This window comes from Falco peregrinus, chromosome Z, assembly GCF_023634155.1.
Source record: "Falco peregrinus isolate bFalPer1 chromosome Z, bFalPer1.pri, whole genome shotgun sequence".
In the NCBI taxonomy this organism is placed as follows: domain Eukaryota; kingdom Metazoa; phylum Chordata; class Aves; order Falconiformes; family Falconidae; genus Falco; species Falco peregrinus.
The window spans coordinates 62,065,673-62,081,920 of NC_073739.1; the positions used below are offsets into that span (position 1 = coordinate 62,065,673).

Genomic DNA, 16,248 nt, shown 5'->3' on the forward strand with positions numbered 1-16,248 from the left:
TTGAAGAGTTCACTCAGTTTAGGATTTCTGACCTTTTCCTCTGTCAAATATTTCAATACTTTGAAAGGGATTAATTAGATATAAAAGATGCAAATAAGCATGAAAAATTTACAAACTGTTTTATAAACATTATCCTGAGACATTGTGTACTTTTTTAAATATTCAGTTTTGCATAGAAGAGATGCAAGAAAAACAGTAGACTTTGTAAGAAACATGCGTATGTTTTTACTTTAAAATATGAAGTTACCAGAAATACAGACTTAGGGCACTTTAGGTATATTAAAAATAGTAGAACTGGTGATTGCTCTGTCCTGGCACTTCTTATATCTAGGAGTTACCCAGAATGTTTTTGTTCCTTCTAGGTCCCTTTTTGGGTCCCACTGTGCCAAGTTGTTTCTGCTTAAGCTGGAACCTTCAGCTCCTAACTTATTTCACTGTGATGTTTATGATGCTGATATCCTCATAGGGCTTGTCAGTTTTGGGATTGACTTTTACATTTGAGATTCTCTGAACAACTTCCATTCCTTTAGTCACCCGTCCAAACACACTGTGCTTGTTGTCTAGCCACGGCTGTATGAGGGCACAGGAGAAGAAAGAAAAAGCATATTAAAATAGAAAGCAGCATGCAGGTTAGGTACCAAACCAGAAAGAGACTGACCCATAACAGGTGTACATGGATACATTTTATATGTTCAGGCTATGAAACTTAACTCCGTGTCAATATTAGCATGAAAGTAAATATTAGGCTACAGGTAATACACACTCATATACAAGTAAACTCAGCTTTTCAATTGTTTTCTTCAGGTACTACAGAGGCCAAGTTCTAGCAATGCAGTAGCACTTCACAGTTTATTTTAAAGTGTATTCTCAGTTCACAGAAATGCTGTTTCAGTCTATTTCATGGTACTTTCACAACTAAACAGTAAGTGCCAGTCCAGAATACTACTTAATTCAAAGTCACATTCATACAGTATGCCCACTTCGCAATCTGCATATAGGCACTGATGTAACTTACTAAGCCTCAAAATTAAGGTAAATGGGTGGTGTGTTTTGTTTTTTTTTTTAAAGATACATGACTTTGAAATAAGTGCTAGAAGAATGCAGGTTTTGTAAGTGGCACCTTTAAGGATTTGGTTTATATCTGTTAGATTCACATACCAAAATTTTTTTTAGCTGTGAAACTGTATACAGATCAAAGGAAGTTTTCAAACCTGAATACTGCCTTCTTTGTATAGCTGCAGCTAGGTGATATTAAAGTAGTCATCCTAGCACCATATTAAACCAGTATATTAATATAACATACTCTAGTAATACACAGCTGCAAACATGCCTGATGTACTAAGAATCTGATACTGCCCTTACTCCAATTAAAGGCAAAAGGCCTCCTGGTCACAACTGACAAAAATACTTTTCTATTTCTTTAGATGGTGAAGGCTACACAGTACACATTGTGCACAGCATTTATATGTGAAATAAAAAAGAAAGGATTATTTAGATAGTACTAGTGTGTTCCTTTTTCCATCAGAAAAAAAAATACTTTTACTGTCTAGTTAGCATGTCAGACCTTAAATTGAGCTTTTAATACTACTTACAGTTGGCACTACTGTTATAAAAAACTGAGATCCATTGGTATTTGGTCCTGCATTAGCCATGCTGAGTGTGTATGGTCTGTCATGTCGTAAAGTTGAATGAAACTCATCTTCAAATTCTCCTCCCCAAATACTTTCACCTCCCATTCCTGTACCAGTTGGATCACCAGTCTGAATCATGAAACCCTGCACAGAAATTAGATGTTATGACGTCGTCACACAGAATAAATAAACAAAAGGGGTTTATGTGAGGTAACATTTTTTTCAAGCTTGCTTCAAACCTCACAAAAAAATCTGAAGCATTAAAATGCTGTGGATAAAGGACAAAGCATTCAGAGCTTCTTTAAGTGATAATGGAGTACTTGTGAAGAAGCAAGTATACTACTTGTTCCTGCTAGTGAAGTGCTAGTGAAGGACAGAAACCTGACTAGCTGTACTTTCTGCAAACACCTAAGCTGTATCACTTTGACTCTGGTATAACAGAAATAAGCCTTGCAAGAACTGCCTTCTGACACGAAACAAAATCTTAATTCAAGCAGGATTGCTGAATTGATCTTTCTCTCGGTCTTCAGATTTTCTCCACTTTGTCAGCTGCAGAACAACTATAACACCAGTAAGTCATAAAGCTGTTCCGAACCTCAGAGTTGTTGAGACTTTGTAAGGAACTCTGAAGCCATTCCAGAAATAGTTTGTGTGAAAGGGAAATGAAAGAGTTAACAGAGAGGACTGACCACAAAGGTACAGTATCTAAACCAATAAAAAAATTAGTTTTGTACAAGTTACCTTGATGATACGGTGAAATATGTGTCCGTTGTAATAACCATTTCTGCTGTGCACACAGAAGTTTTCCACTGTTTTGGGACACCTAAAATCATGTAACAGAAAATACAGGCTACAATAAATATTTAACTGTATGATGGTAAGGCCATAAAGATTTCAGCTGAGACCAAGTTCCTGTTGTACTGAGCAGTGTTTCAGCACACGGTATAGAAAGGGCTTTCATCAAACAAGGGAAAAAACCAAATCCCCACCTCCTCAAACCCAGAGCTAGGAACAAAAAAAACCTGAGAGGAGAACAAAGTTGCATGATTACCCAGGAAGGCAGCAGCAGTGTTGGTAATACAGGGATGTTTTTGTTATTGCTGATCAGTGCTGACACAGAGCCAAAGCCTTTTCTGCTTCTCCCACCACCCCACCAGCGAGCAGGCTGGGGGTGCACAAGAAGCTGGGAGGGGACACAGCAGGGCAGCTGACCCCAACTGACCACAGGGCTGTGCCATACCATATGATGTCATGCTCAGCATAGAAAGCTGGGGGAAGAAGAAGGAAGGGGGGGACGTTTGGAGTGATGCTGTTTGTCTCCCCAAGTAACCGTTATGTGTGATGCAGCCCTGCTGTCCTGCAGGTGGCTGAACCCCTGCCTGCCCGTGGGAAGTGGTGAATGAATTCCTTGTTTTGCTTTGCTTGCACATGGCTTTTGCTTCACCCATTAAACTGTCTTTATCTCAACCCACCAGTTTTCTCACTTTTACCCTTCCGATTCTCTCCCCCATCCCACTGCGGGGGAGTACGCAAGCGGCTGTGTCTGGCTTAGTTGGCAGCCAGGATTAAGCCAGGACAGTCAGCAACCAAATCCATTTCCTCAAAGCCTAGTTCAAGGCACCACTGATGAGATATTCCTCCCCCAGCTTACTATTTACATAATTTATTTAGAAAACAATTAAGGAGCCTATGGTCCCTAAGCAGAAAGTTGTTCACTCTTTTACCTCTATAATTACATTAAACTACATATGTAAGATGTCCAGTGTTGCATACAAGAAGTAAAATCTAAAAATTCAATGTTTTAATATTCCAGAACTTGCAGTCAGCTGAGTCGGCTAACCTCCTCTGAAGCTACTCACAAACACTGTTTGGAGGCAGGGTAAAGAAGTGGAATATTACTGTTGATGGAAGAAAAAGGGAAAACAAACAAACAAACAAACAACCCACCCCTTCATCTTTGTGGCTTGATTTTTTACTTCTGAGAGATTTGCTACCAGAGTGGAAATTCTTTGCAACAGCTCTTCCACTAGTTTTATAAAATGGATTAGCACCCAGGGTAGATCTACACTGACAGGTTTATGCAGTCATGCGCATTCTCCTAGCAGATGACAAAATAGCCAAGTTGAATCCATAGCTGTAGTTACTTTAGCTGTGACAAAAGAACACTAAACTTGAGCTTTGTGGTACTGCCAAGTAGCTCGTGAAACACAGCACCAATGGCGTAACTAATGAAACAAGATTATAGTGCCAGTTCCTGCTGAGCAGTACATTGTCATTCACAACTTTATTCCATGAGCACATGGCCAAAGATTTGGAGGGCATAGAAAGCCACATCTAAATGCTCTTGTTTCAATTTTTTAATCACATTCATCTTGAAGGTATTTTAAATCCAAAGCTCAGCTGGGAAGAAATACTAGAACAAGAAAGGACAGACCTAACAATAATCAAGCCTTGTAATACTGTATTTAATTCAACACTGCACACAAACCATTGCAGTGAAGCACTCAGTTCATTGCAGTGAAGCAATATTATGCATGCAAATATAGTGACACACTAGCATGATGATTTTTAAAAAATATAATAATAATTCAAGAAATAACGTAGCTTTCACTGGCAAAGGCTGTACTGTTACAGCAATCTATATACTGCAATTATGAATTCCAGCAACTAGGGCCTGATGCAAGGAGACATTGGTGAAGACAGCAGTAAAAGACCATCAGCCCAACAGGGTAGAATTGAGTTTGTGCTTATGACAAAACATTAAGTTGTTTTTGGAGAAGCATGGTTTAAGTTTCCATGTATAGCAATGCAATATATAAATTTACTTTATCACAATGAAATATTTGCATATATTAGCATGACAAGGAACTGATGCTGACATAGTAACTTCAGCAATTGTCATGCATAAAACTCATTCAATTACGTGCATCACTAATGTGACATGCTGGTATAAATTTTGTGTTGCTCTTAAAGGAGCTGGAGTAACATAAAATGTAGTAAAATGGCCACATTTGGAAGTTGCAAACTACTATTCCTCTGGCTTACACAGACCTACTGCCAAATCTACTGCTGCTGCCAACATCATCATTCTTTCTCAGGATGGAATCAAACAGCACTGGCTTACAAAAATACGTAGCTCACAGAAGAGCATCATGACCTAGCCACATCTGCAGTTTAGAGAAAGAACAAGTTAAGAAAGGAATAAACTCCTGATTTATTAAAAAATTATATTTTTTAATTTTAATTTAAAAATTATTTAAAAATTTGATTTAATTAAAAAATAAATAAAAATAAAATTAATTTAATTAAAAATTAAAAAATAAACTTTTTATTTAAATAAAAGCAAAAAACATTTAAAAATCCAGCCCTGTGTCCCCCACTGTTATTTAGACCTATTTTTACCCTTTTATTGTCCAGAGTCAAATTCCTAGCTTCATGTATTAAGAAACTGTCAGGAAACAAGGACAGTAGAAAAAGGGGAAGAAAATAATTATTCCTAGCTTGAAAAGTAGGTCTTTGATACTGCCACCAAAAGGCATGGAAGGAAGGAACCAAAATAATGGAAAAACAAAATAACAGAAAAACTACCAAATACATACTCAACAGGAAAAAGCTTGATATGAATATCTCCCATGCTTGTGTGGATGATGGCACTGTCCGAAACTCTTTTGGGACCTTCTGCCTGAGTGGCTGCCATGACCTCTTCTTTAGAAGGTTTCTCATTAAATACATCTCTGTCAGAGTCTGCACTCTTTGTGTCTTCTGGTTCACGTTTAGTAAACTGAAGAACAAAAGAACAGAAGGTTAACTGTTCGGCTTTCTCTTTTTTTCCCTCTTATCTTACACACTGCTCTGCACGCAAGACATCAATGTGATTACACAACCTGCTAAACACTCAACTAGATTTGAAATGTAAGCAGATACTTCAGTCTACCTTTGCATCTCAGTGTTACATGTTAGACCATTTCCACAGTCGCAAATTCCAGTATGACTATATGCAAATCCAAGTAACTTTTTATAATCTGTTACGTTTAAACTTCTTCCTCTTTTCAACAGAAAGCCCACAGTAGTTCAGCATCTTCTTCTCCAAAAAAAGTGAAGAATATCAAGTTCTTCTGTTATATTCAGACAAAACGGGCAGATTTCATCACAAAACTTGCAGTTTCACTACAAAGTCAAACAAACCTCTTGTTCCAATACTGCATAAATACAAAACTACACAAAACCAGCAAATTTAGGAGGATTCTCCTCAAAACAGGAGAAATCCCAGAAATTTAATTTTATAGTACTTGTAGGAAAACATCTAATAAGCCTATGAGCACCCGAGCATCCACTTCGTTAAGCAATACATTTACATATCAAATGAGCATTACGAAGTCTTTCTGCATGCATACAATCATGTTTTCTCAAACAGTGAGTAATGTTTCCAGATTTTGTCTAACTTTTCCTTCTCAACTGTCAAATCCTTCAGAGTCATATATTCCATTATATATGACAGATTAACCACACAAAGCTTTAGAAACTATACTATCTTGCTCCAATGGAAAATATGACCAAATTCCAGCACAAGTAACAGACAGACTGATCTCTAACATCTATGGTGATCACATCCCAGATCAACTGCTAACTACTCTGGAATTGCTTGCCTGTTTGGCTTATTATTATTATTATTATTATTATTATTATTATTACTGCATCTCACCTAAAATCTAAATCGTGATCAGGAAGATAACTCCTGTCTGTCTTAGCTGCCCACAGTGTCTTTGGTGCTACTAAGTCCTGATGCTGCTCTGAATTTAATTATTTTTATTACCTATTTTATACATAGTTAATTATTGTTTCTTTGTCAGTATAAGATCTGGTTCAGTTTTTTACATGTTATTAAGGCTTCTTTTCAGCTAGAACAAAAGCATATAACCTTCTTGGAAAACTGTAATTTAGTCAAAACCATCGTTTATTTAAACTGCTTGAGCAATAATGAAAAAAGTAAAGCTGATTCTAGTCAATTTATAACTAGTTCAAGCTAAAAATTCTAAAATATACTTGCAATATAAAGGGACTCCTCTGGAAAAGCAGCGTTCACAAATACTCAAGACAAAAAGCACCAGAAAGATGCAAAGAGAAAAAGAAAAAATAACGCAGAGAAAATATCAGTACAAGAATAGAGTTACTTAAACAGAAAACACACACACCATGTAAAACCTATTTTTTTTGAAAGCGGTGCAGATTACTGTAGGATCTGCCTGGATATTCTGGAGAACAGGATTTTCAGATGCCTTCATCTCTATAGTGATTGCAGCACGATGTTTCTTTGCTACTCCTTGGAACAAAGCTAGCTGCATCATTCTGATGTTCTCTTGTTTTCCCAAGATACGAATACACCTGAAGTACAAGATGTAAAAAGGTGTAACTACTGTTAGCTGCTCACAATGAGAGAATCTCTGCTTTCTGACTACAGGACTCAAAGCAAAATTCCAAAACCCTCTCAAAATAAACAATTACTAACTGGTTTTATGATGCTTCTCTATTCAAACTTGCTACATAATTTACTAGTCAACTTCCTTATGCAATAAAATCCCAACTGCATGACCCACATGTACTTCACGTTATCACATCCATTTAGCTAGAGATTAAATGATTACACATTTTTAATATAAATAAGCTTGCTGTGTTTTCTCCTCATTTTACTAATGGTTAAAACTGCAACAACTAATTATGAAGCATGGGAGTATCTTATGTATACTCTAATGTAAGGCTCCCAAATAACAACAACAAAAAGATTAGAGCTCCCCACACTTATACCAAGTTTTAAATATACTGTAAATCTGACTGAATATAGACTTCGAAACAAACACACTTATCTCAATGTGTGTCATTGGAACTTACCTGTTAGTCTCTACATTTATAACCTTAATGCCCAACATTGTTCCATAGAGAACAAAGTGTCCGGTTTCATCAAAAATTATATTAATTAATCGTACTGCATCCACTTTCTCCAGCTCACGCTCAACTGCCATACGTCGGCCAAACTCCATGTCTGGTAGCTGCTGTCTCATCTGCTGAAGTTCAGTAAACATCTACAGAAAAAAAGAGAAAAAAAAGTCACTATTAAACCATATTTTAAACTTTTGATCCAGCAAAAGACTGATCCACATGCTTAGTAAATACAGAATTCAAGGGAGACTACTCCACTCAAACATAACTGAAGAATTAAAAATAAATACAAGCAATACTCTCTTTATTTTAATGACCCAACAGGTATGCTGTAGTACTAGGCCTAAGAAGAAGAAGAAAAAAAAAAAAAAAAAAAAAAAGCATGTAGCTGTTTAACAAATTTCTTAGAAGATGACAAATCTAATTCATTATTATATTATTTGAAATGGGCATTTTCCATAACTGCTTTGTAAGAAAAAGGAATCTAGCAATCTTAAAACACAGATAAAAATCAACAACTCTGTTTCACTACATAACTAACATAAATCAGTAAGAATTAATTTTGGGGCAAAGCAATACAAGAGGCAAGGAAGAACACAAAAAACCTTTCCTGTGAGAAAAATACAGCAAGGAAGCTCAGCTTTAGAAACAGATGGTAACTTAGGTGAATGTCAAGTAAGTAGAGAAAAAGGCTCAAAACTTACACTCAGAGATTCATCAAAGACTCTCATGAGCTTCCCTGTCAAAAACCGAAAAATTCTAACTTTTCTGTCAGACCCAAGAGTGGCCATTTTCTTGCCATCAGGTGAAAAACTTATACTGGATGGGTAAGCCTTGCATTTTGCAAACTCATATAGATCAGTATCTGTTTTATACTCCCAGTTCACATTCTTGGGAAATTCATATTCATGAGGAGTGCCAGTCCAGTACTCAATCATCCCAGATTTGTCAGAAGACACCACTACTTTGTAGACAGGGTTCAACCGTATCTGAGTAAGAGAGGATGTATGGAGTTTATCAAAAACATGAAGTGGCTGGTTATTTCCTCGTCCATCATATATGAATATTTTTCCTGTGCTCTTCTCAGACGTTGCAACAGAAGATATGGCATCTCCAGGGCAATATACCCATTCACACTGGCCAGGGTAGTAGCTGCAACAAGAAGTGGAAGGACATACCAAAAAAAATAATGTTAGTTAGATAAGAATCGGGTTATGCTATAAACTTGAAATTAATTTATCAGAAGTAAATGTTGAACTTTATTTACTAGTCCTGCTAATATTTGTCTCACTAAAATTCAACAGTGTTATAACCAAGCTTTTCCAAGCAACACAATTCAGTGGATGGCTCAGCCTGTTTCTGTTGCTTCTGTTTCTGTTTCATAAAGAGGCTGTGATAGAAAGCAAAGGCAGAAGGTGGGGATAAAAGAAGAATAAGGATGGAAATCTAGCTAAATAGCACAAGTGTCATTAATAATTACTACTCAACTTCTATGACTCAGTAATATTTCCCTTCCATCTGTTAAGTGATTAATGCTTGAGTGCAAATGAAGACAACTGCACCTTTGCCATACACTTACAGAAAAGTTCAAGTAGATCTTGCAAAAAATCCCACAAAACCAAAAAGCGATGTAAAGTAAAATTAAGACAATCACCCTATATTCATTAAGTGTCCTGAATGAATTTATGAATTAATTTGCTACTAGCAAAAACATACTCTACAATAAAAACATGCCAGAGATACAGTCAATAACATTAGTTATGTCTGTTTTTTAAAAAGCAAAAATTTTGAGAACCAGAATGCAAACTAAATGACAGACAACAAAGACATTATAGTCTCCATAGGAAACTCATATTTAGTAACTTTCACAAATTAACTAACAGATACTGAAGGACTGACAAATGGCAGAAACTAACTTGGATTTTCAATGCCTGTGTGGTAAAGATTATCAGAAAAAGAAACATGACCAGAACTTTGTCTCAGATTCTCTAGAAAGAATAGGATCAAATAAATACATCAGTAAATAAATGATTCATGTCCCATTGATCTATGCAACATTATCCAGAGTTATTGCAGAAACAGCTGCCCTTCTCCAGATCATTAACGGAAGCATAAAACATGGGGATCTGCAGATAGCTACACTGTATATATTAGTTAAAACTGAAAGGATCTGAAAAATTTGACACAAAGTTGATCAACCCTGGAACACACCAGTATATACCTATCAAGGCAGGCAAGGCAAGGCAAGATGACGCAAGCTGAAAAGACCATACAGAACTTAGAATTCTACATTAACCATCAAACATCTGAGCAAACAGCCCTGAAAAACTTCTCAGACAGGTCAACAGAAACTATCTGCTCAATAAAGAGTAATGTGGAAGACAGAGCAATAAACATGAAGTTTTAAAAGGCTACTCAGGACAGTGCTTATATTACAGCTATACACCGTTGTTCATGAAAGAGTTCACTTCATGTAAAACCCAGTTATCTCTGAAAAAATACAAGGGGAGGGGAGAGTATTTATTACTCAGGTTGAAAAAATGTATTAAAAATAAAGGGAATATACTATAGAAAAATGTTATAGGAAGCATTCTCAGGTTATCCCTGATGCAAAACTGATACAAACTCTACTTCAGTTTTCCCTGAATTCTCAAACAGAAAAAAAGCACCTTCTATTGTAACAGTAAATCAAGTTTTTCTTTATATTAAACATTTTATTTCATCCTAGAATTTTACTAGATTTCTAGCCGCAATAAAGGGCTGCTAAGCAGAAACAACCAGCAAAAACAAAAGATGAAGGCTAACTGGAATTTTTCCACAGCAGACAGCCAAGAGGTAATCAATTCCTATAGGCTGTGTACATTACCTTGGCGATGATACTTAAAACTATAAACAGCAAAGCAGGTAAAATAAGCTTTTATCTAAGCATCCTCAAAAGCTTTTTTTTTTCTCCCCTGAGTTTATATTTCTATTCAGTTTCACAATTAACTAACAAATAGTAGACTATGGAGGAATAATTTTTCCAATTTTAAAAGGCTTATGGAAATATCAGTACTTCTGCCAGTCTTGGTACAGCACTTAATGATCCTCCAACCCTCCAAAACCACTCCCTTTACAGTGTAGGCCTTGTTTTCCTCCAGTATTGTTATAATTCCAATAATATCTGCTCCTGTTTCTCTGAGATTTTTTAGCTATATACTTTATAACTACAGAAATCCTACAACAGCAAGACTAAGGAAAACAACAACTTTCTTTCTAACAGGAAGAAATTTCTATCCCTACGACAACAAATAAGAACACACACAGGCCAAACCCCTTCTCTACTGGAACTAATAGTCAGCTATGATTTTTAAATTCAATGCCAAACAACAACAAAATTACAGCTAGCTAAGTATTTTGAGAAATACCACCTCTTTATGCATAATATTTGACACTGAGGAAAGGCACAGACCTACTCCACTCATGTACTGTTGCATGCAGTCATAAGTTTTTCTATTCAGTCAGGCAGTCTCCAGCCACTGGATGCATTTCAGATAATGCAGTTTACTGAGCTTCATCTGACTGGAGGGAAAAAAAAAACTCAAAAAATCCAAACTACTGACTTACCTTTTAGCAAAATAACCCCATTTATAATCCCAAACTAACATTTTTAAGAACTAAGTAACTTACCCAAGTTTCAGCATGTTAATCATATCGAAGTTGACTACATCAAACACCTTCATTGCTTTGTCATCTCCAACCGAACAGAATAATGCCCCCTCCGAACTAACAGCAATACTCTCAATAACACCTATTTAAAAAGTTAACATACCATTAAGACACGAGAAAAAGACATCCTTCATTTCAGTATTCCACAGGAAAAAAACCTACAGTGGTTTAAACCTGTTTCTCAGCTTTTTCTCCACCTTTTTTGACTTTAACTACTCAACCTTAATTTAAAAACAAAACCAAAAAAGAACCAAACACAAACCAATACTTTATATCCTACTGCTGTTAGAATCAGGTATGTGATAATGAACTACTTAATCATATATATAAATGAAAGATTATAACGGCAATTACTTTCATTTAAAATGTTCATTTAAAAAAGTTGAGAAAAACATTCTGATACGGTAAAAATTATGTGTTCTTTGACTTGCATCTCTCAAAAGAGAAAAAAGCAGCAGAACTCTATTACAGTCCTGCTACTAACACACATAACACTCAAAATTACTGAGCCTTCCATACGTTTTTCACAATACTTGTATTTGGCTGGTAGCCTTTGTTCTCACATGGTGCTTCTGTATATAAGAAGAAGCTGACAGTTAAGATCAGGAGCCCACTATAACATTGTTTTCTAACAGGCGGGGCACGAGGCAATGCAAGGAATGAGGGGATCTGTGCTGGAGTCCACATATTTTATCCTCACCCTATCCCTCCTGCAGTTTGGGAACAAAACTCAACAGGACATGGGAATGAATGAAGATAGGTAGATATGATTTAATCCCTGACGGCAGTAAATAAATCTCACAACCCTTCTCCTCTTTATCTGTACTCCCTCTTCAAACAACGGAGACAAAGGAGGAGGAAAAAGTGAGGTTCTTTAGAGAAGAAAAAGCAACTTCTCACCCAGGTGACTCCGGAAGTGTTTAACAAACTCAATCCCTTCTTCTATTTTTTTCCAGAATTTTACATGTCCATCATGGCTGGCTGTAATGATAAAATCTGTCCTACATTTAGGAAAAACAAATAACAAAAACAGAAAGAAAAAAATAAGATACACACATTATGCACATTCACACTAGGTAGTAAAGTACACTATAATTAACGCTGTGTAGAGAATGAACTGTAAAGAAATTACTATGGCAATCTGTCTGAATGGGTAGTATAACTCCTGGAATAGCAAATAATTAATCTATGAAAAGTCAGCAGCCTAAATTGAATAAATATATAATACTATCCTTTTTGACTATGTAAATTTTACTCCTATTTTAGGTCTGTTTTCACAGTAGTTGCTATTTACGACTATTATATATATATATATATATACACACACACACATAAAGAGAGGAAAGCTATGTCCTCCACCTGTGCATTTCTGCTGAATCATATTTTGTTCAGATGCAGTCAGTTGCTCTCACTCCTGTATATACTGCACACTGCAACATGAATTTTAAGACCCTCTTTTAGTCTATTTAAACATTTAACTTGATTATCAGCAAGCCCTTTCCTTAATTTTCAAAAAACACCTTGAAATACCACCTCTGAACACAGTAATTTGCCATTATTAAACTTCTACAATTAAAACTTCCTAGTGATACCATATGATTAATAAAATTGTATGTATTGTTAGTAGTTTGACTTTTAAGACCATTGCAACAAATGAGTTGTTAATGGTTAATCCAGGTTACAAGCATTTTCGAATGCCCTGCTACACGCTTCGTTAAGCACCAGCAAATTCTTTGAATGGGGAAAGTACCACCACAAGATGAATGAGCTGAGTAGAAGTTTATCACAAGAAGCACTACCTAGGGGGAAAGTAATTCCAACAGGGGGGGATTGCAACCACCATCTCAAAAAATGCTCCAGACTGAAAAAGAACAGAGACTGATCATGCAGACTAATTAAAACAAGAAGTGAGAGAGTTGCTTAAGGCAGGAACACATAACTTATGTTACTCAGTACTTTGTTTCATGTAACTTGTAACCAATGAAGGCCGATGTCCTTGCTTGCTGAACTGTGTAAATAAAGTGTAAAGTTTTGACACTTGGAGAGCTAGGCATTTGTGGGTGACCACCTAGCTCCCTGCTTTGCGGCAACTAGAACAAAGGGATAGAAATACCTCGAGTCAGTGTATGAACTGGCACTGTGCACCGGCTAATGAGTCCGGCTATGGGACAACACCAGCATGAACAAAATACATTCTGACAATGAGAGACAGCAGAAAAAAGGAAGACACTTACTTAGTACATGTTACATGTGTAATGACATCTCTGTGCATGTAACTGCGTTCATACATGGAAGCACAAGGTAGATTTTCAAGATAAACATGTTCAAATTCCAGAACTAAAGAGAATAAAAAGAAAAATTAGGACATTTTTTTCCATATCATTACCTCTAGCTTCTGTTCTCACTTACCCTTGAATAGCTTACTCCCATTTTAGTCAGGAATACGCTAGGATTTTGTGCGAACATAACAAAAGGGGTTTCCACTGTGGCTTTGTACTAAGACTTACTGATTCTTGGTAGATTAAAGACACTCAAACTCTGCTTTAACACATACAGCTGACCCTTTTCAAAGCAACCATTACCTTGTCTGTTTAAATGCGTTGGGGAAAAAAAAAATCAATACACCGAATTTTTAAGGTAGTGCCAGAAAACAGGTCATCTGCACCTAATTTTCTTTCAAAACCAAATTTATCCCTATTGTTAAGACACTGAAGGTCCCATGTGAGTATCGTAGCTTAAATTTTAAACGCTAGCACCTACCTATTTCATTGTTTAACCGGCTCACCTAAAATAATCAGATTTTCTGCTTTTGTCTCTGATTTTTACATCCTAACTGGTAATACCTGCACAATGGCATTAGTTACTGGACCAGCAGGTTTGCATCTGCCGAACTTCTTTAAACTCACATTTATGTTACAGTGATGCCCAGAAAGCTGCGAGTTGCCGAACACATCAATTCCATATGTCAAAATTCAGCCTAGAGACTTCTACTCCTCCAGCTCAGGGCAGCGATCCAGCAGGCCGCTAACTCCGCAGCTGTAAGCAGCACGGCCCCAGCACCGCAGGCCCTGCAAAGCGGGCCCCTTAGCCGCGGGAACCAGGAACAACGGCGCCCCAGCCCGCCAATGCCGCACGCCGGGGGCCCTCCCGCCCGGCCACCAGCCGTGCGAGGCACCGCTTCAGGCAACGGGCCCCGCGCCCCCGCCCCGCCACCACCGCCCGGGGAGGGCCCAGGCGACCCCACCGCTCCGGACTCGGCCCGGGAGCGGCACCGCGGGCGCCTCGAAGGTCGCGCCCCAGAGAACGGGCGGGCAGCGGCTCCGCTCCCCCGTTACCTCGCCTCTTCTTCGCCTGCGCGGCCTCTCCCGGGAGCGGCCCGACCCAGCGCTCCTCCTCATCCTCCTCCTCTGCCTCTGCTGCCGCCGCCGCCGCCTCGCTGCCGGCTGCCGCCTCAGGCTGCTTTCGCTTACGCTCCGGCTCGGACGACGCCATGCTGCTGCACGTCACTTCTCCGCAACACTCCCCGCCCTCACCACACCCCGCGCCGGGCGCTTCCGAAGTGACGCGGTGGAGCGCGCGTAGAGGAGTGCGCGGGCCGGCCGGAGCGGAACGGGGAGCCATCATGGTAACGGGCGGGAGGAGGGGGCGGCCGGCCTGGGCGCTGGGCTCTGGGCTCTGGGCTCTGCCCCCTGCCCCGAGTGTCGCCGGCCAGAGGGGGACTCCCGGGTTTCGGCGAGCGAGCGGGCGCGCGGGGCGGGCGGCCGTTGGGGCCGCGGGGCTGCTGGGAAAGGCGCGGGCTGGTGGCTGCGGCCGCGCCCGCCTGGGGAAGGGGCCGCTCAGCCCCGGCCTGTGAGGGGTAGCCGCCCCTCTCGTGGTTTTCTGTGCTGGTGTACTTATGGGGTGTATGTCAGAGTTTAGTCAGCTCCCTGTCTTAACCTCTTTTATCACCTTGTTTGTATCCTTCTGCTTTTCTCCTTCCTAAGGTGAACTGCCGGTTTGGTGGTTTGGTTGGTCAGGTTTGTTGGGGTTTTTTTGTGTGTCTTTTCCCCCTACCAGTTTTCCCAAGGCCGCCGTTACATTCCTTTCTCATCTCTGACTTTGTTCCAGTAATTGGTCTTTTTGTGTTTGTTGACATGAAACATTTCCCATAAAGCTTGCATATTTGCTTGGCTGGCATAGTGCCTGCAAGGCAAGCTTGGCCCTTCTTCTATTTTTTACCTAATTATGTACTTATAAATGAGATTAGAAGGAACAGCATGTTGAAACTAGAAAGTATTAATATTAATGACATGCAGGAAAAAAAAAAAAAAGCCTTCATTTTTCAGGTACGGCATCAAAAAGAAACCTAATTTTATCATACAGAAATAGGGAGAACTGCAAACTGCAACTGAACATGCCATTTTGATGTATATACTTTACAAGGTAACTAACAGTGGTACCGTAAAGTCAGTCATGGAGAAAAACCCTCTAAGACTTGATTTGCAGTTGTGTAAGGCATGTATGCTTTATTACAGCACTAGGAGCATGGGGGAATGTTTCCTCCGAGCATGCCCACCAAGTTACTCAAGGGTACATACTATATATGGGAGAGTACTTGCATATTCATACTGTATCACATATTCATTTTTGTTCACATACAGGATTGGTTACAAGTTTTTCACCTCTAATGCAAACTAGTACAAACTAGTTCCTCAGATAGCACTGCTGGTTTTTTTACTAACTGCGCATGCTCTCCAAGTGAGTTTTCCCTCTCTGGGCTGGGGGGAGCTGCAATCTTCCACTGCTGCAATTACCTTTGTCCTACTTTCATCTAATTTTCCGTGGGTTGCAACACCTTATCAAATTGTCTCCTCCTGGGGCCAGAACTTTCTCACTTGGAGGCTTCTTTCTGGGTAACTTAGATAATGGTGTTCTTATTATCTGGCCTTTGTTTCCTAAGGTTGACTCCCTTGATTAGAAGTCCTTGTTAATCAGT

General features: G+C 38.7%; 2 protein-coding genes across 2 annotated transcripts in view; one reads left to right on the top strand and one right to left on the bottom strand.

Annotated features, from left to right (window-relative positions):
- Positions 1–104: 104 nt before the first annotated feature.
- On the bottom strand, positions 105–14,765 carry PPWD1 (peptidylprolyl isomerase domain and WD repeat containing 1). Its single transcript, XM_055790685.1, has 11 exons — positions 14,609–14,765; positions 13,508–13,610; positions 12,174–12,274; positions 11,235–11,355; positions 8,270–8,717; positions 7,518–7,708; positions 6,824–7,013; positions 5,231–5,412; positions 2,373–2,454; positions 1,593–1,775; positions 105–570 (listed from the first exon to the last, which is right to left on the bottom strand). Exons 1-11 carry the CDS (start codon positions 14,763–14,765, stop codon positions 427–429), a joined length of 1,902 nt encoding a protein of 633 aa, XP_055646660.1. The 3' UTR covers positions 105–426.
- The window catches only part of CENPK (centromere protein K), a 32,586-nt gene continuing 31,101 nt past the window's right edge, over positions 14,764–16,248 (top strand). Inside the window, exon 1 of the mRNA XM_055790692.1 lies at positions 14,764–14,898. Within this exon, the coding sequence (XP_055646667.1) occupies positions 14,764–14,898 (135 nt within the window). The remainder of the gene's footprint in view (positions 14,899–16,248) is intronic.

Coding starts and splice junctions, on each gene's coding strand:
- PPWD1 (XM_055790685.1), bottom strand. CDS start 14,765: ATGGCGTCGTCCGAGCCGGAGCGTAAGCGAAAGCAGCCTGAGGCGGCA. Junction 12,275..13,507: donor ACACATGTAACATGTACTAA/GTAAGTGTCTTC, acceptor TCCTAAATGTAG/GACAGATTTTATCATTACAG. Junction 8,718..11,234: donor ATTAACATGCTGAAACTTGG/GTAAGTTACTTA, acceptor TTCTTGTTGCAG/CTACTACCCTGGCCAGTGTG.